Raw genomic sequence first — 26,591 nt, forward strand, 5'->3', positions numbered from 1 at the left:
CAGACACATTTAATGATGATTAAACTTTAATTTAATGAAGAGTTTGACAGATAATGTATGGGGCGTACCGCGTAAATCTAAATCTTAAGATTCGTCACTGATGTTATTTAAATATCTATAAGTGCAGGCGTAAGTTATAACTTATAACTTGTAAGTATCGCATAACTAAACTAGCAATAAACTTTATTACAAAAAAGGAGAGAACAGAATATGTTTTCACCTAACATATTTAAAATGTCCACTCACACAGTCACAGGTTAGATAAAGCCATTAAAACATTGTTGAACTACTTCTTACTAATTTCACCTGGACACAAACCAGGTTAAGTATACGCGACCAGTTTTTAATGAGTTATTTTTTTTTAATTCCTAATCTAAAGTTTTTGCATAAGTAAATAAAATAGGCATTTAATGTTAATGCCTATAATGCACCTGCCCAATTAAATGTAAAAAATGCCGTAAAAGTGGGAACGTGTATAATAGAAAGTTTCGGCAAAATCATGTCACTGTGTACAGTTAGATGATTTTTCATTTATCATTATAAAAATGATAAACAGTGCGTCTAGCATGCGTCCAACGAGATATCTCACTCTCGACAAAACTCGATAAAAATGTCATGTTAGACAATAGACATAAAGAGACAAACCATCAAACATCGAGAAAACATGTAGACAACATTTTCTCGTTGGCGCATGCTAGGCGCACTAATGTCTATTATGTATAATTAATTGTTGTAATCGTGTAAAGTAGTTATTATAAATTATAATATTATGTAGTATCAAAATTCCATAAAAACAACACAACAACTCTCTAACAAGGAGTTAAATACAGAGTGCACTTTTAATTTACTACCTACGTCCTACACTCAATTAAATACATCAATCAATTTTACACTACGGGTACTCTTCACCTTTGTTAGGTAATATTACATATTTTATCGATACATTTGTTACACATTGTAAATCGTGTTTTTATTTATTTAATAGTCCGACATATTACTGCAAGTTGCAACGTTTTCATTTACTTCTATAATCTGTGGTTTTCACACTAGGCTAGGAGCAGCACCAGTATCTATAGAGTATAGACCGTAAACAAAAAGTTTTGATCGACGTTTTACAACGTTTGTCAAAAATATTCTGATATGATGACGTGTGCAACATGTAGGACTACTGTATTTGCTATTAGCGCCCCCCTCTCCGACCTTTGTGTAATGTAATATTGGTTTATACGTGCTACTCAGATTTGAAGTCTTGGGCCAAACTTCTCAACATCCCAGTGTCCTCAAACCCAGGTGCATTCGCACCCGATGAATAATATTATGTGCTTGAATAAAATGTCAAAACAAAATTAATTCATACTTAATGTTGGTAGTTACAGATTTATTTCTTATGAGTATGGTTTAGGTGTTGAAAGATTAAGCCCGCTATACTAAATTAAAACGCCATGATGCAAAGTTTGAAAAACACATTAAAGAACAAGACAGGCACGCTGAGCCCCGGCACGGCCCGTCTCAGTGTGCTCACTCCTTTAATGTTGAATTCCGTCTTCTTGCGCCGTTGCGCCGAAAGTACTTACCTACTTATAGCGCACTGTAACCGTACATTTTTCTGGGACAAAAAATATGTTTCAACTAATAAACATGTATTTCCATACCGATTAGAATCGGTTTAGCGGTTTGAGCGTAAGAGGTAACAGACAAACACAAAAACATTCGAATTTAGAATATTACCTACTGTCAAATGATTTCTGAAATACGAAGTCTCTCTTGAAAATTTTTCAAACTTGTTCTATGCGGTATTGTAAACAATAACAGCGACGATATCCAGGCTCCAGCACATTCGTTTTAATAAAAATCCAACTAATAACGAACGCTGTGGTAAAATTGTGCGCTGAAGCGAGAGGCGAGAGCAAAACACTCCAATACAATAGAAACAATATTGTAAACAAAGTCGTTTATCTCAATTAACGAAGTACGTAATTCCTTATTCAAATACTATTCACATGTCAATGAGATAAGAATTTTTATGAAAATGGAACTGCTTTAGAGCCTAAGTCCTAACTCCCCTACGGTGACCTAGGGGCTAAAATATCCTAATGACTGCATTCAGAGATTTAATAATTACTTGAGTTGTAAATTGTAATTAAAATTAAATAATAATCATTAAATGTCTCTGAGTGCGCCGCCCTAAAGGTGAAGACTGAAGCCAAACGAGCGTAATTTTGTGAGTCGTGAGTCGCAGAATTTCTAAGTCCTGCCTGTTTCTAAGTGACCCCTTAATATCAGGCCACACCTGACTCTGCAATGCGCGATTATTTTTTTTTAATTATAATTTTTTCACGGCATGGGACATAATAATTATGTGACGGAGGCCAAATACGTTATAAACGTATAACTTATAAAAGCTTATAAGTTATAACCATAAGGAAAGGTAAAAAGTACACTCGTGTAAAAAAGTGTTAGCGCTGCAATATGCTATTGTTTATGTAATACAAGTGCAACCGCTGACCAAGGCTGGGTTCTGGCGCCGGCGAGCCGGCTTGCTGGAGCGGAATAGGACACCCACCTCACTGCTATACTTTCCCGTAGTAATTAGCGAGATATATTAATTGGCATTTGGTAGAATCAGAGTACCGTTAAGAATGATAACTTCGCCTCCTTGTGCTACCTTTCCTGGTCCACCATTTCTTAGTAAATTCGTTGTGTCAGTGATTCTGTCTGTATGTGTGTCTTGCCTTTTCACGCCTGAACCGCTAAACCGATTTTTCTGAAATTTGATTTGGTGATACTTTTGGGTTCCGAGTAAGGATAATACACTTTTCATCCCGAAAAAATGTACGGTTTATCCGACTTTGTATGCAAAATCTTTTTATCAAGTGACATTTTACGCAGCAATTAGTTTCAAAAGAACCTTGTCGGTCTATAATCATCTTTGACATAATATCTAGATAGTGCATAAGGTCTATGCACTAGAATCTAGATAGTTAGACCCTATTGACCTATGGTTAACACTGTAGTAAATAATTAATGACTTCATCTCCACCCATGAATGAGTTAATTGATTCATTTGCGATTGAATAATCATTATCAAACTACGTATATAAACATAATTATTAATTACTAATCCCTATGACTAATAAGAGGGTTTTGTTATTGCCTGTAGTGTGGTCACGGAACAGATAGATCGGCCATTGACTTTGTATTTATAATATACATAATATTATATACTCGTCTTTTTCCTTTGCACGCGAAAATATATTCTCATACCTGTAGGAACGAGATACTCAAGATAGCTAATATTGCGCGAGTAACAAAAAACCCGAATATGTATATCTGTGTTCGGTTACTGGGCTATACATATAATCATAACTAAAATAAGTAATTTTTTATAAAGTTTTGACGTAGAGTCGTCAAGTTTTTTTGTGCTAAAGAAGGGTACTTTTTTTTCATTAATTAATCTGAGTTATTAATATGTATTACAACATGTTAAGTACATGTCCTAAGATTAAAATATTACACATACTTACAAAATTATTTCATAGCATTATAACATAAATATGTATAATAGTGAGCATATTATATTATCTAGTGTTATGGTGTTATGGCTTTTAACATGGTCGTTGCGCTCAGCGCGCAAAAAAGGAAGAGTAGATATTTTATCAAAATATAATCTTGATGTACCTACATGGTACCCTTTGTTCTTTGTTTGAAAAGGCCTAAAGGTTTAAATATCGAACAGACTCCGGCATAAATTACCTACCTCAATATATTTGGAGTGCGTTTGGGAATTTGGAATTGATATGTCAAACAAACGCCGTCGTCGGCGCCGCCGCTGCCAGCGCTCGCGCTATCAGTTGTTTGTGATGCGTTATCTCAGAATTGGGCAACACGCAACCGCTGCAACATTGTCAATAAATTAAAACATACCTAAACATATCGTTTAGGTATGTTTATTATGCCAAGCCAATGCCGCGGTTATTATGCCAAGTAATCAGTGTTATACATGAGAAAGTGTGTTTATCGGTCTGTCTACTTCACGTTTAGGGACCTCTTACGAGGCTCAGACATTTTCAGGTTTTAAATAAGAAGAATATTTTAAAGTTTTTGGATAAGCCAAACGCGAACAAAATAGTCGAAGCTATAAGTAGAGCTAGTATTTTGAGTCAAAGAGTGTTCATACAGATTATAAATGAGCATGAATAAAACATTGACGACCTCTGTGGCTCAATGGTTAAGAGTGTGTGGCAGCTCAAGCCGCGGATCGCGGGTTCGAATCCCACCGACGGAAAAAAAGTTTTCAATGTTCCTGGATCATGAATGTGTATTAAATATTATGTACCTATATGAATAAAAATCTTAAATATATGTATACTTAGTATAAATTAAATATACGAGTATAACCGTTGTCTGGTATCTGTAACACAAGTCCTTCAGGTACTTAGCACGGGGCCAGACTGACGTGGTGTGAAGCGTCCATAGATATTATTGACGAAATCACTAGTTCCGACTTCCGAAGCTGCTAGTTTTTGATGAAAATTAAAGAATTACAGTTTTTGATATGCGATCAAAACTTAGGTATTATATTTGTGATATTATGGTAGCTTTTAACAAATACAGAAATTAAACATTTTTGGCACAATTTAATAAGCAATGCCGAAATTATCGAGTGTTCCTAATGTAAGTCCTAAGACTTTAGGATGAAAATTTCAACCCACTTATTAAAACACTAGATAACGCCCGCAACTCCGTTGCGCCAAATTTCGTATATCGCGTGGAAACCGTACATTTTTCCTGGATGAAAAGTATCTTATGTCCTTTGCCGGGACTCAAAGTATGTCCATACCAAATCTCAGCCAAATCAGTTCAGCAGTTTGGGCGTGAAGAGGTAACAGACAGACAGACACACTTTCGCATTTATAATATTAGTATGGAAGTATGAATAGAGAACTCTCCTTCATGCTATCGTATGGAAAAAACCACGAGATATAAGTGAATAGTTATCGCAAGGAGGCGACGCCGTGGCGCTGCCTCCTGTTGCGCTCCTCGCTCAGCCCACTACCAATAAACCTAATGGTGTTATTGAACTTGCCAGCTGATTGTACCTTCAGCATGATAAACTTCGCAAACACCCATGAAGTTCTCCTGAAGGGCGATTAATACTGTAGCAACGATCATAGATTTGCAGGTTCTACGAAAGGGGCGCTTTTAAAATGTGCCTGAAGTTCCGAACGTTCAAGTGAACGAATTAGCTACAAAACAAAAACAACTTATCTTGTGTATCAAAATATAATATGCATCATAGTGAGATAAGGGGACACTTTTAGAGGGTGCAAATGTTATTTCTAACTCAAAAAATAGTCACCCCTAAAACCCACCCTTATAATTCCAAGTCGATTTTCTTCCACCCCACAGTGATTGAAAATTCTAACAAAATTCATGCTAGTATATTTATAGATCCTACATACGATGGTAATATTTTCAACTTGCGGACTCACCCCTAAAACTTACCCTTAAAATTCAAAGTCGATTTTCTCCCACACCACAGTGATTGAAAATTCTAAAAAAATTCATGCTAGTATACTTATAGATCCTACATACGATGGTAATATTTTCAACTTGCGGACTCACCCCTAAAACTTACCCTTAAAATTCAAAGTCGATTTTCTCCCACACCACAGTGATTGAAAATTCTAAAAAAATTCATGCTAGTATATTTTAAGATCCTACATACGATGGTAATATTTTCAACTTGCGGACTCACCCCTAAAACTTACCCTTAAAATTCAAAGTCGATTTTCTCCCACACCACAGTGATTGAAAATTCTAAAAAAATTCATGCTAGTATACTTATAGATCCTACATACGATGGTAATATTTTCAACTTGCGGACTCACCCCTAAAACTTACCCTTAAAATTCAAAGTCGATTTTCTCCCACACCACAGTGATTGAAAATTCTAAAAAAATTCATGCTAGTATATTTTAAGATCCTACATACGATGGTAATATTTTCAACTTGCGGACTCACCCCTAAAACTTACCCTTAAAATTCAAAGTCGATTTTCTCCCACACCACAGTGATTGAAAATTCTAAAAAAATTCATGCTAGTATATTTTAAGATCCTACATACGATGGTAATATTTTCAACTTGCGGACTCACCCCTAAAACTTACCCTTAAAATTCAAAGTCGATTTTCTCCCACACCACAGTGATTGAAAATTCTAAAAAAATTCATGCTAGTATATTTTAAGATCCTACATACGATGGTAATATTTTCAACTTGCGGACTCACCCCTAAAAATTACCCTTAAAATTCAAAGTCGATTTTCTCCCACACCACAGTGATTGAAAATTCTAAAAAAATTCATGCTAGTATATTTTAAGATCCTACATACGATGGTAATATTTTCAACTTGCGGACTCACCCCTAAAACTTACCCTTAAAATTCAAAGTCGATTTTCTCCCACACCACAGTGATTGAAAATTCTAAAAAAATTCATGCTAGTATATTTTAAGATCCTACATACGATGGTAATATTTTCAACTTGCGGACTCACCCCTAAAACTTACCCTTAAAATTCAAAGTCGATTTTCTCCCACACCACAGTGATTGAAAATTCTAAAAAAATTCATGCTAGTATACTTATAGATCCTACATACGATGGTAATATTTTCAACTTGCGGACTCACCCCTAAAACTTACCCTTAAAATTCAAAGTCGATTTTCTACCATACCACAGTGATTGAAAATTCTAAAAAAATTCATGCTACTATACTTATAGATCCTACATACGATGGTAATATTTTCAACTTGCGGACTCACCCCTAAAAATTACCCTTAAAATTATAAGTCGATTTTCTCCCACACCACAGTGATTGAAAATTCTAAAAAAATTCATGCTAGTATATTTTAAGATCCTACATACGATGGTAATATTTTCAACTTGCGGACTCACCCCTAAAACTTACCCTTAAAATTCAAAGTCGATTTTCTCCCACACCACAGTGATTGAAAATTCTAAAAAAATTCATGCTAGTATACTTATAGATCCTACATACGATGGTAATATTTTCAACTTGCGGACTCACCCCTAAAACTTACCCTTAAAATTCAAAGTCGATTTTCTCCCACACCACAGTGATTGAAAATTCTAAAAAAATTCATGCTAGTATATTTTAAGATCCTACATACGATGGTAATATTTTCAACTTGCGGACTCACCCCTAAAACTTACCCTTAAAATTCAAAGTCGATTTTCTCCCACACCACAGTGATTGAAAATTCTAAAAAAATTCATGCTAGTATATTTTAAGATCCTACATACGATGGTAATATTTTCAACTTGCGGACTCACCCCTAAAACTTACCCTTAAAATTCAAAGTCGATTTTCTCCCACACCACAGTGATTGAAAATTCTAAAAAAATTCATGCTAGTATACTTATAGATCCTACATACGATGGTAATATTTTCAACTTGCGGACTCACCCCTAAAACTTACCCTTAAAATTCAAAGTCGATTTTCTACCATACCACAGTGATTGAAAATTCTAAAAAAATTCATGCTAGTATACTTATAGATCCTACATACGATGGTAATATTTTCAACTTGCGGACTCACCCCTAAAACTTACCCTTAAAATTCAAAGTCGATTTTCTCCCACACCACAGTGATTGAAAATTCTAAAAAAATTCATGCTAGTATATTTTAAGATCCTACATACGATGGTAATATTTTCAACTTGCGGACTCACCCCTAAAACTTACCCTTAAAATTCAAAGTCGATTTTCTCCCACACCACAGTGATTGAAAATTCTAAAAAAATTCATGCTAGTATATTTTAAGATCCTACATACGATGGTAATATTTTCAACTTGCGGACTCACCCCTAAAACTTACCCTTAAAATTCAAAGTCGATTTTCTCCCACACCACAGTGATTGAAAATTCTAAAAAAATTCATGCTAGTATATTTTAAGATCCTACATACGATGGTAATATTTTCAACTTGCGGACTCACCCCTAAAAATTACCCTTAAAATTCAAAGTCGATTTTCTCCCACACCACAGTGATTGAAAATTCTAAAAAAATTCATGCTAGTATATTTTAAGATCCTACATACGATGGTAATATTTTCAACTTGCGGACTCACCCCTAAAACTTACCCTTAAAATTCAAAGTCGATTTTCTCCCACACCACAGTGATTGAAAATTCTAAAAAAATTCATGCTAGTATATTTTAAGATCCTACATACGATGGTAATATTTTCAACTTGCGGACTCACCCCTAAAACTTACCCTTAAAATTCAAAGTCGATTTTCTCCCACACCACAGTGATTGAAAATTCTAAAAAAATTCATGCTAGTATACTTATAGATCCTACATACGATGGTAATATTTTCAACTTGCGGACTCACCCCTAAAACTTACCCTTAAAATTCAAAGTCGATTTTCTACCATACCACAGTGATTGAAAATTCTAAAAAAATTCATGCTACTATACTTATAGATCCTACATACGATGGTAATATTTTCAACTTGCGGACTCACCCCTAAAAATTACCCTTAAAATTCAAAGTCGATTTTCTCCCACACCACAGTGATTGAAAATTCTAAAAAAATTCATGCTAGTATATTTTAAGATCCTACATACGATGGTAATATTTTCAACTTGCGGACTCACCCCTAAAACTTACCCTTAAAATTCAAAGTCGATTTTCTCCCACACCACAGTGATTGAAAATTCTAAAAAAATTCATGCTAGTATACTTATAGATCCTACATACGATGGTAATATTTTCAACTTGCGGACTCACCCCTAAAACTTACCCTTAAAATTCAAAGTCGATTTTCTACCATACCACAGTGATTGAAAATTCTAAAAAAATTCATGCTAGTATACTTATAGATCCTACATACGATGGTAATATTTTCAACTTGCGGACTCACCCCTAAAACTTACCCTTAAAATTCAAAGTCGATTTTCTACCATACCACAGTGATTGAAAATTCTAAAAAAATTCATGCTAGTATACTTATAGATCCTACATACGATGGTAATATTTTCAACTTGCGGACTCACCCCTAAAAATTACCCTTAAAATTCAAAGTCGATTTTCTCCCACACCACAGTCATTGAAAATTCTAAAAAAATTCATGCTAGTATACTTATAGATCCTACATACGATGGTAATATTTTCAACTTGCGGACTCACCCCTAAAACTTACCCTTAAAATTCAAAATTTATGGAACTTTCCACGACTACATTCAAGCTCGACCATCTGTGACGTAACGCTTTGAGATATTTCGAGACATTGTGGTTTTTTACTTGGTTTAATTTATTTAAAATAACCCACAGCAAAAAAAGTTTCTCTCGCAGAAGTAATACCTACACTAATTAAAGATATAGAAAACATCGACGGTGTGTCGTTTTCATCGATTGCTAAAGGATCTCTGTGTCATTCGGTAAGTATACATTTATCAGTCATCTTTTTCGTATTTTATTTCATTGGAAGTAATAATATAAGTTTACATAATAGATGCCTTATAGTTAAAAATATTTGTCAATAATAGATAACAGGGCAGTTCCATGTAAAAGTCTACCATAAACTAAAAAAATTAATACCCAATTTTGGTATTAAAAATACTTACCCTTACTTAGGATCTATAAGTATACTAGCATGAATTTTTTTAGAATTTTCAATCACTGTGGTATGGTAGAAAATCGACTTTGAATTTTAAGTGTAAGTTTTAGGGGTGAGTCCGCAAGTTGAAAATATTACCATCGTATGTAGGATCTATAAGTATACTAGCATGAATTTTTTTAGAATTTTCAATCACTGGGGTGGAAGAAAATCGACTTGGAATTATAAGGGTGGGTTTTAGGGGTGACTATTTTTTGAGTTAGAAATAACATTTGCACCCTCTAAAAGTGTCCCCTTATCTCACTATGATGCATATTATATTTTGATACACAAGATAAGTTGTTTTTGTTTTGTAGCTAATTCGTTCACTTGAACGTTCGGAACTTCAGGCACATCTTTTAAACTGTTTGCATTTAAAAGGTAAAACCTACTTGTTTACTTAACCACTAGATTTAGCTAGCTCTATTTCTTGTGGCATAAAGCGCCTGAAAAGTATTCCTAGCATACACACTTTGATGGCCCATCTAACCAACTTAGAGAATTTTGAAAAGTCCTTCCAAACATGGATGACATCATTAAGGAAAACACGTGTGCGAATTTTCAAGACTATACGTTGATATCAGAGTTATTCAGATTTACCATCTATCAGAGAAAAAGAACTTATGTAGCTGGTTTCTGGAAGTGATAAATTTTTAAAAGGAAGCTACAAAAACAATCTGAATCAAATCCGTTACAGTAACAATTGAATAACTACTCGTATATATGGAACTTATTGCTCTATTATTATCGCAAACTGACAATGAAGTAACTTAAAAATCATTAAAAATAACTTGTACATGTTGAGTCCTCGATATTGTCGGTTGAGTACAGGGGTTGGGTAGGGGTAGTCTCGCTTCCGGGCATTGACCCCGACAGATGGTACACACTGGGGTCGAAGCCAGTTACAATCTCACATTATTCATACGTTTTAATTAATTATACTTGTGTTAGTATCAATAACGTATTCGATACTTGAGTTTAATAACATTATCCCAAGTGCAGTTTTATTTTCTGTAAGTCATATGGAGTAGAGGAGATAATTTTTTGGTTATTAGTTATCATTGATTGTAATTTTATTTAGTATCGTATACGGTAATTAATATATAAAAGGGGTTTACTAGTTCGAAGTACTTTATAGCGAACTTTTTTGTATTGTCTGTTTTTATTTTGTTTTTATTGAATTGTAATTTTATGTTGCTTTAATAATATTATATGGTTGTGTAATGTTTCTAAATAGGAATAAAGTTTTTATTTATTTATTTATTTAATAGCAATGTTGACCCAATACGACTTGATTGGGTTAGGACTTAGGTTAGATGGCTAAGGCGGGCGTAGCACAGCGAAGCTCCCGCCTTGCTGTTTTTGTACTTTACCTTCTTCTGTTTGCTTCATTTTTAACAATTTTTGGAAATTTGTATCCTAAGGATTAAAACAAGTTATAATGTGAGACTTGCACTGTATCTGTTGATCCTGCCAGTTTTGACAAAATATTAAACATCAAACAATGATTCTTTTAGCCGTACAGAACCTCTTGCTTAAGGGCCTAGTCTTCTGGTGCATAATATAAGAATCGCGTACGGCCAGTCCACGCACCGAGCATCTGTACCCGGACTCCCCGCAGTCCCCGCATTCACCCTACCGACATGACACGGTCGGAAAGTTGCTCTACTAAGTATTATTCAATATTAGTTTCTGTTGCATATCAAGGGGTATTAATACGGCCCGGTTTTTAATAGTATATATTATATGTTACCGGAAATGTATGTAATCTGTCATTGTATACAATTCCTAGGAAATGTATGTAATTCCTATACTTGCACGGAAATGTGTAAAATTAATTATATTAAACACATTTCCTAAATAGTAATAGGAAATATAAAACATTTGAGATATCAATGGTTACGCAGGGGATAGCGGGGCGGGACTTTGGTCAGTTACTAACCTACAATCCTCTGGAACCGGCCAAGGATTTAAAAATGCCTTTGCAAGAAAAGCTATACTACAGCAAGACGTCTGTGCTATAAAAATAAGTTTTTGTGTACCTACTTCCAAGTGCCCCGGAGTAAAATTACATTCATACGAAAAATATTAAATATGCAAAAAACAAACAGTTTTTTTATTTAGCGCATATTGTCCCACTGCAGCAGTGGGATAATATACGCTAAAAAAAATATTCTGTTATATTATTATGTAGGTACGCATTACAGAATTAATCTTCTGTTTTTATTTTTAAATACATCCACTACTTCATTCGTATCAATTTCTATCCCATAGTGAATGTTCATGAGAGCCAAGCCGTGGTCTTTTTCAAGCCAAGGCTTGAAAAAGACCTTTCTGGGGTAGCGGTGGAAACAGGTAAGGTAGCCAATATTTGCAACAATGTGTAAATATTTGGATACAGTTTTTTGTCGCACTTATCCAAACATTCTAAAGCTGATTTTGGAGTAGGGGAGGTGAGAGTCATAGCTGCTTTCCACACTTCAAGTTCTGCTTTAAAGACAGGTGTACTTTTTTCAGGCAGCACTACTGAATACATACAAAATGCCTCTTCAATTTCACAACCGGCCGCTAAATTTGACGGTAAGACACCAGATAGTGCCGATACTACTTTACGGTGCTTTGTAAACCTCTCAAACAATTGTTGAATTGTATAGTCGAGAAATGGGATGAATAAATTTATTTTGTAATACGTGGATATATCCGACGCAGGAATGTTAGAGCGATTTGTCTGCCTCCCGACGATACGTGGCATAAGCAGTATACCACCATTTTCTTCGAGCAACACCTTTACTTCTTCATAGAGATGGTTGATGGATGAAATTGTTTTTAGTGCAATAGTTACAACACGGTCAAATTAACTTGACGCATCGAAATTTATAAATAACATGCGAACTCTATAACGACGTCATTAAACCGTGCGTCTAGTTAATTTGACCGTGTTGTAGTAATAAATGATATATGCCGCACGCCTGTCCTTATTTTAATTTTATGAATGTTAATATCTTAACTTTTCGGGGGGGGGGGGGGGGGGGGGGGTTTGAACCCCCTAAACCTGGCTTCGCCCGCGTAATTTAGGAATTTCACGGAAACCGTACATTTTTCCAGAAAAATAGCCTATGGCCTGTTTCACCACTTTCTGTTAAAGTGCCGAATAGGCTATTCACAGCTTTCTTGACAGATTCTCCATACTTCATCTGTCAAGTTGAGTGGTGGATAGCCTATTCGGCACTTACCAGGATGTGGTGAAAGGTTTTTTAATCGTCAGATAACCTTTAACTTAGGAATTATTTTGACGCTTTGACATTTTTTTCATACAAAACCTGTCAAAGCGTCATATTTATTCCTCAGTTAAAAATTATCTGAAGATTGAAAAATCAGACCTTTTTTAATATTGTGACGTAAGTATATGACATATAATTACTTACCTAAATAACAGACTTATTACTTACTAAACGAAAGTTTGACTGTATAACAATAATATAAATCGATTTTGTAATGAATATATTTTAAAAGTTACAATTATAGTTGATTTTTGAGGTTTTAATTAGTAATATATTATGAACATTATTATATGTTAGATACGATTGAAACCTGAACGTTGTTATCTCAACGAGTACTTTACCAAAAATTATTATTATCATTGAAATCGGTGAATCATTGTTTTTGTGTGTTTTGTTATCCCCGACATAAAAAACTATATAATAGTGGAGCGTAATAGCTTATGAGTGTGGGGAGAAATAACGCTTCATACTCACACTTATAGGCTCCCCGCCTATATGTGAGTAGGAAGCGTTATTTTTAAGGTTAAAACAATACATACGCCTTATATTTATGTAAAGTAAGTTTATTATAATGCTTTAAGAAGTAGTTAGGCAAACACAATATTATTGTTTATTTGTTTCGCAAAATATACACGTAAGTCTATGTAACGACTCTTTGCAGAAATTACTTTCCCTGAACGGCAGCGTCTGCGGCAGAAGACGTGGACGCGTTAGTATTTTTTTTTTCGTACAAGCATATTTACAACGTTTACGATCCATATTGAAATCAAATATTTACAAAAGTATTAGGTACAGAAACACAAATATTTACAAAAACTACAGTTAAAATACTAATATTTACAAAACACTCAAAAAATTATATACATAAAATAATAAAGTAGAGCAACTTTTAGATTCACAACCTACGTTAACAGTGCGCAACCTACGTTAGAGCGAGAGCAAAATTAGAGCGAGAGGGTCAGTCTAAATTCGCCGTGGACCACACGTCTGAACGCTCCGGCCGTGCAGTGGCCACTAAGGAATTTCCCTTGCAATTCTAGTTTATAAACCCTTTTTTTGTAGGTCTTTTGAGATTATTATTATTGTTGGAGTAAGGTGATTTAGGTGGTTTTTTTTTTGTATTTGCTTTATTGGAACTCTTGGAATCAAAATAATCTAATTATTACATACTTACGATGCATAGTTTTTATGAAATAACCCGTTTATTAAGAGATAAAAACAGAGAATTTTGATGAAATTGTGACCTCTTGATTAAGAAAATGAAAGATAATTAGAAAAAACTAATCAGCGCATTTTGAAGACGAGAATGTTGAGCTCATTATGCGCTGAATAGATTTTTAAATTATATTATTTATTGCCATAAACTAAGCGCACAAACACAACTCGAAATGACATTGGGCACGAAAGAGCTGTTTTTAACGCTTGATTTACCTAACATTATCCACATATATGAACTTAAAAAAAATAACTGGCTATTACTTATATTATACGCAATAATAATATTTCATGTTATTTTTTTAATGAGTGTTAGTTTGTCAAAAAAAAAAATACAAAGTTGCGCAAATAATTCGCAGCGAGTGAATTTTGCAAGACTGCAGCCTTAAGGTGACGCCACGTTAAAGTAAAAAACGGTGTTGGATATGTTTTAGATTGCTTGTTTTCTATGAGGCCGGCCCGGCCATAAACAAGCAATGGAACAGCAAAAAATGGAAAGGGTTCTTGTCGCGTAATTTAAAAACCATAAATATACATTTCATATAAGCTATGGGCAAATTAAAATGTATGCTTGAACCAATTTATGTACAAATTTTGGAAGCTTAAATCACTCTCCTCTGTTGGCCAAAATATAGGAATCCCTTTTTTTACAGAGGTATTTTTGATTGATTATTCTGTGTTATAAATCAAATTGATTCAACCCATATGCTATGGGTAATTCAAAGACAGAGATATGATGAGTACTGACAATGAACTTTAATTTCTTAGCTTTAGTCATTGCTGTGAAAAATCGATATCGCTACAGCCAAATAATTCAAGGCGTCGCCTGGCCGATTTTATTCGTTCATACGTTTGTCCCAATCTCGTAAACAGAGACGACCGTGAATTTAAATAGCGAAGAATAAATAACAAGCTTTATTATTTATTAATAACGTTATATTAAACAATTTCCGTGTTGTACTTTCAGGCGAGTGAGCGGCCTCGTCGATTCCGTTTATAAACAAACCTTGTCATCTCTTGAAATACATTGAATATAAATATTTAATTCTAAGCTATAATGGTTCGCATTTTATCAATATAATATGTTAATACACTTCCTTGTGATTGATTTCCTTAAACATCTGTCGATAAAGTAACGAATATCTGATTGATTCTGACCAAAAACTCTGCGCCAGCACAGCAGATTTAAATGTCTGCCGACTCACCTCGAGTATGCAAACACAACTTGAGTTTGTATACTTTTAATAGGTATATTATGTAGAATATACTAATATATTTTTTAATATAAATGTTAAAGTGTGTGTCTGTGTGTTAAATGATAAATCTTTAGGCTTAAACCGCTCGACCGATTAAATCTTCCGAATCCTGGGACATAAGATCCTAATTCCTGCATGATTAACTAACTGTGCCAAAGAAGTTACGGAAAAAATCTAATTAAGAAATAATAACCAAGTGGGCGAGCAAACAATTTCCAAAACAATATGAAGATTATATTTTTATGCCGATCCCCTTGAGATACGCTAAAAATAAATCTACTCTATGTCACTCCCACTCAGAGGATTCTAATGACACATCATGTAGGTTTCTTCTCTTCGTGAAAAAATATAAGTAAGTACTATATTATGTCAAAGTACATACTTGCCTTTCGCGACATATACTCCTGTTAACTATACTATAACTGTCTACATCCCACGGGAATACGAAACCATTTCTGGGTAAAACCAGCCTATGTGTGATTTGTAAATTCAGGAGCTCGATATACTAATGGTAGTATATCGAGCTCCTGGATGAGTATCTTTTCCGTAAAGGACCTTTACGGAAAAGATACTCATCCTGGATCCCATCACCAGACTACGGGTCGGTCAGCGCAGCATAGATATATATGTAATATGTATAGCATACAAAATCTATATATATAAAACTCAAAGGTGACTGACTGACATGGTGATCTATTAACGCACAGCCCAAACCACTGGACCAATCGGGCTGAAATTTTGCATGCAGGTAGATGATATGACGTAGGCATCCGCTAAGAAAGGATTTTGATTAATTCTACCTCCAAGGAGTTAAAATAGGGGATGAAAGTTTGTATATAAAAATACTTCTTAACGCGAGCGAAGCCGCGGGCAAAAGCTCGTCAAGTTAATAATATGAAATGTCATATTATATAAAGTTATTTCCTTACTAGGTTATGCCCGCGGCTTCGCCCGCGTGGAATTCTGAGAACGACATAATTTCAGAAAAAAAAAAACATTTAAACTTTTGGTACATAAAATATAGCCTATATCACTCAGAAACACACCAGCTATCTATCAGTGTTAAAATGTTTGCAATCGGAGTCAGTAATTTCAGAGATTATTTCCAATAAACAAAATAATCGGTCAAGTGCGAGTCGGACTCGCGCACGAAGGGTTCCGTACGATTATAGAGCAAAATTTGTGTTTTTTGTATGGGAGCACCGCTTAAATACATTTAACAATAATATTATTAGTTATTAAATATTCAAGTAAGTACCTACACATAAAAATAAGGATTGTGTGAAAAATTCAAGTACCTACCTGTTGCTGTTATTGATATAGAGCAAAAGAGGCCAAAAAATCACGTTTCTTGTATGGGAGCCCCCTTAAATATTAATTTTATTTCGTTTCTATAGCGGCACCAGAAATACATAATCTGTGAAAATTTCAGAAGTCTAGCTATAGCGGTTCTTAAGTTACAGCTTGGAGACAGAGATACGGACAGACAGACGGACAGACATCGAAGTCTCAGTAATAGAGTCCCGTTTTTACCCTTTGGGTACGGAACCCTAAAACAAACGTTACCTTTTTATTATATGAGTAGATAATATAATAATGCTCGCTTTGCGTTTTGTCTCTTTTCGGTGTGACTGACTCTTAAAACTAAAGTAGGTCATAATTAAAACTCCTTTTCGGATGTAGGATAATACCTGCGTAATTCAGCAAAATGTGCTTCATAAACCAGGTCTTTAGTCTCCAGTTGTTTCGTAATGACGTAAATCACCTGAATTTTACACGTATCTCGGTTAATGTTTGAAGAGCTCTCTCTACTAGCATTGTAAACATTGCAACATACACCGTGATGTCACACTCGCGAATTATTAGGCCAACTAGTGGGAACTGCATCAAAAACCATGGGCGTACCCAGGTTCTGGACCAGGGGGGGGGCAAATTACGCAGATTCTGGGCCAGGGGGGGGCAAATCAGATTTTTTATAAGCTAGGTGTTTATAAAGAATAAAAAATTAATAATTTTTAGTTATAAAAATATTGTATTGCAAACAAATGGCAAAAATTCGTTTATTTTTAATTTTAATATACTTAGTAGGGACGTCAACACGATCCAGGGGGGGGCAGCAGCCCCCCCCCCCCCTGCCCCCCCCCCTCGGTACGCCCATGTCAAAAACGATAAACATTGTTCTAATAATGGTCACCATAATCCAAGTAAGGTTTCCTTGTAGTCCGGTTTAATAAAGGTGAAATGGTAAATGTCAAATAACCGACAAATTCTTTCTGATGGTTAAAAAACTTACGGTCTAAATTCAACAAAAAGTCTGTCGTTGGTCATACGTATATAATAATATAAGAATATATAATTTAGCTTTTTGATGGAATCCTATCTCAAACGAAGATGCAGACAGTAGAATCGGGATATAAGTTTTCAAACAGACGTCAGTAGAATAACAGCCGAAAGTAATTTATGTTCCCAACCCATCTTCGGACAGCAAAATAAAATGTTTAAAAAATAGACCTCACAATAATACAATATTCTGAAAGACTACATTGTATATTTTCTCAAAGAGAATCTATTCTAAACAGTGCATTACAAAGAGTTTGCATCTCGATGCGAGTCTACATTCGTGACTGGAGAGTCCAGACGGCCAGATCATTATGGAAATAATAGAAAAGTAGGATGCGAAGAGTCCTCGGTCCCGAAGAAAGGATTTATAAAAGTTTTCCAACGGATTTCCTGTCTGAGACTTATTGAAATAACTTGTGTCTGTTGGTATCGAGATATTGATCACGATAAAATATATTTGGAACAGGATATTGTCTAGTTATTTTTTTTTATGTGATAAGGGGCAAACGAGCAAACGGGTCACCTGATGGAAAGCAACTTCCGTCGCCCATGGACACTCGCAGCATCAGAAGAGCTACAGGTGCGTTGCCGGCCTTTTAAGAGGGAATAGGGTAATAGGGGAGGGTAGGGATGGGAAGGGAATATTGGAGGGTAGGAATGGGAAGGGGATAGGGGAGGGTAGGGAAGGGAATAGAGAAGGGAATAAGGTAGGGGATTGGGCCTCCGGTAAACTCACTCACTCGGCGAAACACAGCGCAAGCGCTGTTTCACGCCGGTTTTCTGTGAAAACGTGGTATTTCTCCGGTCGAGCCGGCCCATTCGTGCCGAAGCATGGCTCTCCCACGTATAAAATTATTTGTATAAAATTATCTATTTAAAGTATTTGTATTATATAATACATTAAACGCCGTACGCGGAGGTAGAGAGTGCTTCAAAAACAGTGTTAACGCACTCAGACATATCTATATATTAATACGTGAGAGAAAAACTTTGTAACCCTTTTTACGAAAAATGGGGAAACGTAGGTGCATGAAATTTCGCACAGTTATAGTTTATATGGTGAAGGAGTGCATCGAGCTACTATTATTTTAAAATTATGCTTTTATCATATATATTTTTAACAAATAACACGTTACACATACTACGACACTACTACTAGGAAAAATGACAGATATTTTGAGTGACAAGCCTATACAAACGAATTATACTCTTTAATTTATGGTTGAAGTCTGTTGACAAGTTGACAAATTGAAAATGGATTATTGTTTTTTTTTATTTAATTTTAGATAGTATTAGACAATGCCATGCCAATTAAACGGCCAGTCTGAGATCAGCTGAGTCCCAGAGACAAGACTTGAAAAAACTATGAAGTGAATATTTTTTACAAAATATAGGTAGTAGTCCTAATGTCGTTGCAAGTAAGGTCGAATTTCGACCATTGGGCGATCTCTAGTTATTATAATAATTATTTAACTTTATTTTGTAAGTTGGCTAGAAATGAGTTTGTTTAAAAATAAATTAAATATCCATACTAATATTATAAATGCGAAAATGTGTCTGTCTGTCCGTCTATCTGTCTGTCTGTATGTCTGTTACCTCTTCACGCTCAAACCACTGAACCGATTTTGCTGAAATTCGGCATGGAGATACTTTGAGTCCCGGGAAAATGTACGGTTCCCGCGCGATATGCGAGTTTTGGCGCAAAAGAGTTGCGGGCGTCATCTAGGATAATATATAAATAAATTAAAGTTATAATATCACAATGTAAGTAAGTACATACTTAATAATTTCTCAGAGTTCAAAACAGTGTAAATAATCCAGATCCAATTTAGCATGTTGTCAGTTTCCATCACGAATAGCCTAGACTTTTGAATACGACTCATTTGTAAACATAGGAATTTCTGGTTTTGTTTCGAGATAAACATTCCGCATTTATCGCTTCCTTTATCAATGACTATCATTATTAAAATACGACTCTTTATCTCTATGCGTCTACGGCAAATCTCTTGCAACGTATACTACGTAGTAGGTAGAGACTAAAAAGTAACATGAATGTCGTAGAGGACGCGTGCTGACATCGTGTAGTTCGATATCGACGCACATATTACACGGTCGAATGAGTTTCGGCTGCGCTCGCAAGATAACGCCGGGCGCCCCTAAATGAGGCCTCAGCTCCGCGTCGCGAGAATAACAAACAAACATATCGACTGACGTGTCATTAGCCGACGGATTAAAGGCGATTATATCGAGTTCGATCGCACGGGGAATACGACTGGCCTCGGATCATCGGCCCGTGAGCCATCAGGTGCCAGTTAACGAGCGGCCGACGTCTTTTGATTGCGCAATTTTATAACTCCTAAGTAGCTGCGAAAATCTTCGCGAATAATACGAGGAAAAAGTCACCAAAGAGCCGTGTCAGCGGGATTCGCGACGAACACCTACCGCGTTTGGCGCAAACGACGTATTCGCAACCGAAAACTACCATGATATCCCGGCGCTTGAGTTGTGCTCGGTGACATGATAATACGTCGATAAAAACATGAATAGGAATCACCTCACGTCGAATTCGGCAATTCGTATTCAGATATTCCATGTTCGGTCGGGGTTTTTACACTGGGTTTCCCATGTGCCTGTCATTGTTTGATAGCGTTTCAAAATTTTACACGGCGCTACGTAACGTTTACAGCTGGCCTGCCAAATTGTTTGCGCACTCGTTTGTAGTTCAGCGTGCGGTAACTAGGTAAAGTTATGAAATCAATCATATAACGTCCGTATCCACGTAATTCATCAATAAATTAATTTCACTCGAGGATTGAACACAGTTTAAAAAAAGTTATTGTTTAACCAACTCGATAGGTATCATCAAAGAAATTTATTCATAGATAGATTGTGGACAGGCTACGTTATTTGGTCGATTATGTTATGGTCTGTCAACTGGATTTGATGGAGCCCGACCAATAACGTAGGTTCGCCATCTGCCTATGAATCAACTTCTCTATTAATATCAACAATTCCAAAGAATACGACAGTTATAACTGTCTATTGGAAACTAATAGACTTGTTACGTGATTAAAAAGTTGTAGTCCTAATACTGGAATGAAAAGGAAGTCCACACTGTGCCTTTTTTGTTCACTAAGGGCATGCATCATAGCGCAGTCAACAGCGCACGTGAGGCATGCCCGCGACGCATGCCCTCTGACTGTATCCAAAACTTTCGCATTGTTCTTTTTTTTCTGGAATTTCTTATGACCAAATAAGGCGCACATATTCCACCCAGTAAAATGTTCTCGTCGCACATGTTACAAGCTGCAACTGAACAAAAATGACAATGTTGGCGTTGCGTTCGTTGACGCATTCAATTATTGAATGCGCCATACGAAAGTTGAATGAAAGAAGATGACGAAAATTGAAGATGAAAGTGCACAGGTGTAGACATAACTATTGAGGATGTTCAATATGCGATGCGCTTATGACTTCTGAGCTACAGACCCAGATTCATCTTAAAACAAGCTTAAGTTTAAAATGTTACCGTAATAAAAATAAAAAATAAATATGGCCTCACCAGCAACATTATTTTAGGTTGCCTTATTTTTTTAACTCGGGCCAGTAGTTTAGAACACAGGTACATTGTCTACCAAAATTATTACCCTCTTGGCTTTGGCGGCTAGTCGGTTAGCAGACGTTTATTTACATTAGCAGCCAATGCACTACTTAAACTAGGTTTATTCCTTTTCAAAATCTAGATATTTGACCGAAGTTTGAACTCACTGGGCGTAGGCGATCTATTCCTACGCACAGATCTAGATTACACATTAGTTCCGGTCGTCAGCTCCTACATCTGTATCCAATATACAATCTAATAAGACTTCATCTAGCATTCTAGTGTGTATATCTAATATCTATCCGATGAAATCGAAATCAAAAGATTTATTTCTAAATAGGTTAACAAAATAAACACTTTTAGAACGTCTACATGAGGTCTACCACCGGTTCGGGAACTGACCCGGCGAGAAGAACCGGCTCGGCCTAAGAAACTCACACGGGGCCATCTTTTACTATGGGACCTTTATTCCGATGACATAAGGGTCATTTTAAAACTTCGATGAAATCTAAATAAACAATTATTTTACAGGCTAGCAGCTGCGTTTTACATAGTAATCTTGCCTACTTACAGAATTTTAATTTGAAGCTTGTAGAATACAAGCTAGGTAACAGTTTCTAGGTTTCACACTTAGGTACTCAATAGCGCGTCAAAACCAATGAACCTAATCAATAAACACATTCCATATAGGACTTGAAGAATGGAAATGTTTGCTATAGGTATGGCCGAGGATATATTATGAAATAAACAGCACTGTAATTTTTGTAACAGACTAAAATGAGAGATATTTAAAAACTGGGGTACAGCATGGCCCTTTAGACTTAAACGTTTATTACTTTATAATGTTTAAAGTTAGGTGTGTAGTTCATTAGTAGAAAGCAAAGTGTAGAGATGAGTAACATACATCTTACTTAGGTCCTATTATTATTTGTAACCGGTAACACTTTAAAACAAGCAGATTTGGATTAAACGTCTGTCTTATAATTCTTAATATTATATTTATGAGAGAGAAGGCAAGATAACAAAGTTAGCACAAACTGAGACCGGCACAATGTTGACGTTTAAGTATTACACATACATCTGTGGATCTGATTTAATGGCGGCATTATTTGCTGCTGCAATATTTAAAAATTAAAATATAACAATTTTTCTCTCATTCATACTACTTGCGAAAGGGAAGGCACTATCGATATCGTGATAACTTACTTCCGGGCGCGAGCTCCTCGACCGCCGCCGCGGGGGCCAGCAGCAGCGCGAGCGCCACCGCCGGCCACGCGACCCCTGACGCGCGCCGCATCACGCCGCGCGTCGCAACGCGCCCGACAACATGGCCCGAGCTGCAAAAAAAAAAAGCAATTTACTTACATGAGAGAGGTAGATATAGGTAAAGAGCCATTTCATTAGGCAGCCCCTAAACACAATTATATTGAATAATTTATTTGACGATAAGATTGAAAGGCGGGCGCGTTCAATATTAACCCTAGACAGTCAAGAATATAGCACAATAAAATTGATCGTCTCTAGGGTCCCGCTTATTACATAAGAGAGGTAGATATAGGTAGAGCGCCAAACGCAGACAATAATTTGTAAGTATGATTAAACGGAAAAATTCGCGAGTAAAACAACGTTAGAACTTAGAGTACTAACTTATAAGACGTAAAGATTCCAGATAGAGCCTTTCTAGCACATTGCACGCTACGAATGTTCATTTCTATAATGTTCACGTATGGGAGGAATATGCTCTCCCTTCCGTATAGAAGGGAGATAGTCTACAGAGCACTTGACCGGAGCTGCAATGAACACTTTCATTGGCGATGTGAGATGTCTGGCATTTAAAACGAAAGATTATTGTTATAATAGGTAGAGAGACTTCAGTCTTCGCACATGAATATTTAGTAATGAACATTTTAAAGAGGTAGAGTTCTAGTCCAAAGATTTTTTCTTACACAAAAACATACTAACAATGAGGATAAGGGCGGTATAATTCAGTGCCTTTCACACAAGTAAATTGCAGAACAATTTAAGTCATCGAATGAAAATGATAGAGAATCGTAATTCATAACAAGGCGCAACGGCGCCAATACAATTTTCATTTGATAACGATACATGAATTGTTATTACTCACTGACCTCCAATAAACAAGTACGCTGGACTGATGATACCCTTTGAAATGACAGCTATTTTTTGTGCCTATTTGAAGCGGAATCAGCTCCCCAATTATTAGGGCTAGGAACTAAATTTGACGTAAAAATGACGTTTGAAAGTCACCATCATGTCGCCATATGCCACTACTGCTATCAGCGCCAATGCGCTGATAGCAGTAGTGGGAGTATTTGGAACTAATACTAGTGATGTACAACTGTCTTTTCTATTATCGATGAAATGTTTGCAGATTCAGATAATGTCGACCATTAGGACAAAAATATTAAATTGAATAATACAAACGCTACAAATTTGTATTAAAGATGCGTACTTGTATATTGGAGATCAGTGTTATTACTTGATCCAATGACAACTGTCTGGAGCAATATGGAATATAAATGACATTAAAGTTAAGAAACCAGAATCAGGGATTTGTCGTGACTTTTATCGCACCAAAATGTTTTGGTTTACTTAGGTAAAACATTACAGCCCAGGATATTTAAAATCTGGTACAAATTACAATACAGGTTTTAATTTTAACATTATGAGAAAAACCTACAATCTACAGGTCTTACTGTATCTTTTATCTCACCAGTTCATATACGAGAGTAATTTTAAAGATGTACATATATAATACATAGTAAGAACTGTAGAGGACCAAATGAAAGTTTGAAAGTGTACACGAACGTTTAGAGCCAAAGATTATAATAAATACCTTCTTCATCAACATTTACCAATAACGTGTAATTACATTACGCCACCGATTAAAGCATATAAAATTACATTGTTGTTGTTATTCTTTCGTAATACCATGTATTATGATTTATCACTTATTATCATACATATCAATGAGTTATCAACTTATTTTTTCCGTCATGAATACTCGGAATGCAGTTTGTTTACTACGATAGAAATGTGAAAAATTCCTACTCCAACGTATTAGGTATGTTACTATAGAATTTTTATTACATTTACAAGCAATAGTTTTACAGCGTATGAATGAAATATGCTGGACATAAAAATTCGCTTGCGTAAGCTAAATAAATAATCGGCCAAGTGCGAGTCGGACTCGCGCACGAAGAGTTCCGTTACGTACCGTTAATAAAGTGAAAGTTGGCAAAAAATTGTGTATTTTGTATGGGAATAACCCCCCTTAAATATTAATTTAATTTTATTTTTGTAATTAATTATTAAAGTTTAAATATATAATTGTTGTCATTGTCATTATTGATTACGAGCAAAAAAGGCCAAAAAAACAGTTTCTGGTGTGGGAGCCCCCCTTAATTAATATAAATTTTATTTTGTTTTTAGTATTTGTTGTTATAGCGGCATCAGATATACACAATCTGTGAAAATTTCAGAAGTCCTAGCTAAAGCGGTTCTTGAGTTACAGCCTGGAGACAGACAGACAGACAGACAGACAGACAGACAGAAAGACAGAGAGACAGACAGGCTTTAAGGATAAAAAATGTCAAATGATCTATCAAATCCCTAAATAAATTCAATAATGGACGCCACATTTGACGATATACCTTAACTATAAGTTATAACAACGTCTCTGGTGCAACCCACCCTAAGCGTCACACGCCACGACGATAACACTTGGTGTAATTAAATAAATTAATTTGCCATACAATTTGACTGACAGGCCATAGTTTTCAACTGCTAAACCCAATTAGCATACTATTGTTTTCTAAGTGTATTATAATGTGATTATAATATAAGTGTAATATAGTCTCTTGAAATTTTAGAGCAACCGCAGCAAATTTGACAACTTTTTAATTTGTAGCCTGTAGGTAATCGGAAAGGAATCGCGATTCTTATAGGATTGGTGTTCAATTATTTAGTTGTACAATTTAGTTTGGATGCAATGTGCGAGCTCTTAGTTATTAGTAGGTATACTATGCGATTTAGTTGCCCAACTTGAAATTATAAGTCTGCGGTCGGTCGAGGCATTTTTGGCATTCTGCTTAAATCATAATTTAAGCAGATATATATATAATTTAAGCATATTATCACCTCACTGAACAAAATATATTATGAAGATTCTTAGACCCCAAGTCTATCTTAGAATTTAGATATTAATTTAGATAGAATGTAGAGATTCTAGAATTAGTCATGTACAAAATGCTGTACCGAATGTTTCCTTTTATTCGACTTTTTTTCCTATACGTATTAGCAGTAAGCAGTAAATATTGTTATTTATTGTTAGCATCTAAACATTACTTTCAGGGTATGTTCCGATATGCACTGCGACCACTGTACAATGTGACGTCAATTTAGTATACTGTGAAGCCGTTCCTTTATACTTTATAGTTAGCTATACTGGTTACTATTTAAAACGGAACGCAATCCCGTATAGGAGCCGTCAGCCGCATTTTTTGACGCAGCATTCAAATGAGTGTATTAAAGTTTTCTAGTTCATTAAAAAAACGGTTGTTGGATTACTGTCACATTAAAAATATTTTAATTAATTTTAATTGTGAATTGAATTTATAATATAACTAGCTATCCCGGTGAACTTCGTGTCACTTAAAAACCTTCCCTGGACTTCAAGGATTATTTTAAGACTACAATTAGCAGAATCGGTTCAGCTGTTATCGAGTTATAGCGTTACTAACAGAATTGGAAATCCATTTTTATATATACATAGCGGCCCGGCCCGGCTTCGCACGGGTGGACATTGGTTTTTAAATTATTTTTTTTAAATAAAGGTAGTCAATCTTTAAGTTAAGCAGAACATAAAAATAGTTTACATTATTTAGCCTGCAACTACTATATTATAATTATTATGTACATATAACACATTTTTATTGTATTTTTTTTTACATTTTTATATTTTAAGTGTTATGTTTGATTATTTTATCCTTACCTGCAGAACTATAAGACTATAGTACATCACTTTGCGATAAGTAAGTATAGTCTATAATTTATAAAGCATAAGCAAGAAGGAATATTTTGGTAGATTTTTCACACAATTATTAACACTTAATACGGTTCCCTTTTTTCTCTCATTAAATATAGCCTATATTCAGCAGAAATAGTGTGGATTAAAAAATATGCATTAATAC

The 26,591-nt window shown here is 35.3% G+C and overlaps 1 protein-coding gene and 1 long non-coding RNA gene across 3 annotated transcripts in view; both read right to left on the minus strand.

Annotated features, from left to right (window-relative positions):
• LOC121730475 (insulin-like receptor) overlaps positions 1-26,591 on the minus strand; it is a 112,530-nt gene that overhangs the window by 74,522 nt on the left and 11,417 nt on the right. Inside the window, exon 2 of one of the 2 annotated variants that reach the window (XM_042119523.1) lies at positions 22,585-22,715. The exons of the other annotated variant lie outside the window; for it this stretch is intronic. Within the exon in view, the coding sequence (XP_041975457.1) occupies positions 22,585-22,675 (91 nt within the window). The 5' untranslated portion in view covers positions 22,676-22,715. The remainder of the gene's footprint in view (positions 1-22,584; positions 22,716-26,591) is intronic. 2 annotated transcript variants of the gene reach the window in all.
• Positions 644-17,281, minus strand: LOC121730501. The gene is made up of 3 exons (XR_006036114.1): positions 17,271-17,281; positions 12,738-12,741; positions 644-703 (listed from the first exon to the last, which is right to left on the minus strand). It is a non-coding gene; the product is annotated as an uncharacterized LOC121730501 (long non-coding RNA).

The sequence above is a fragment of the Aricia agestis genome, chromosome 9 (genome assembly GCF_905147365.1).
Source record: "Aricia agestis chromosome 9, ilAriAges1.1, whole genome shotgun sequence".
In the NCBI taxonomy this organism is placed as follows: Eukaryota; Metazoa; Arthropoda; class Insecta; order Lepidoptera; family Lycaenidae; genus Aricia; species Aricia agestis.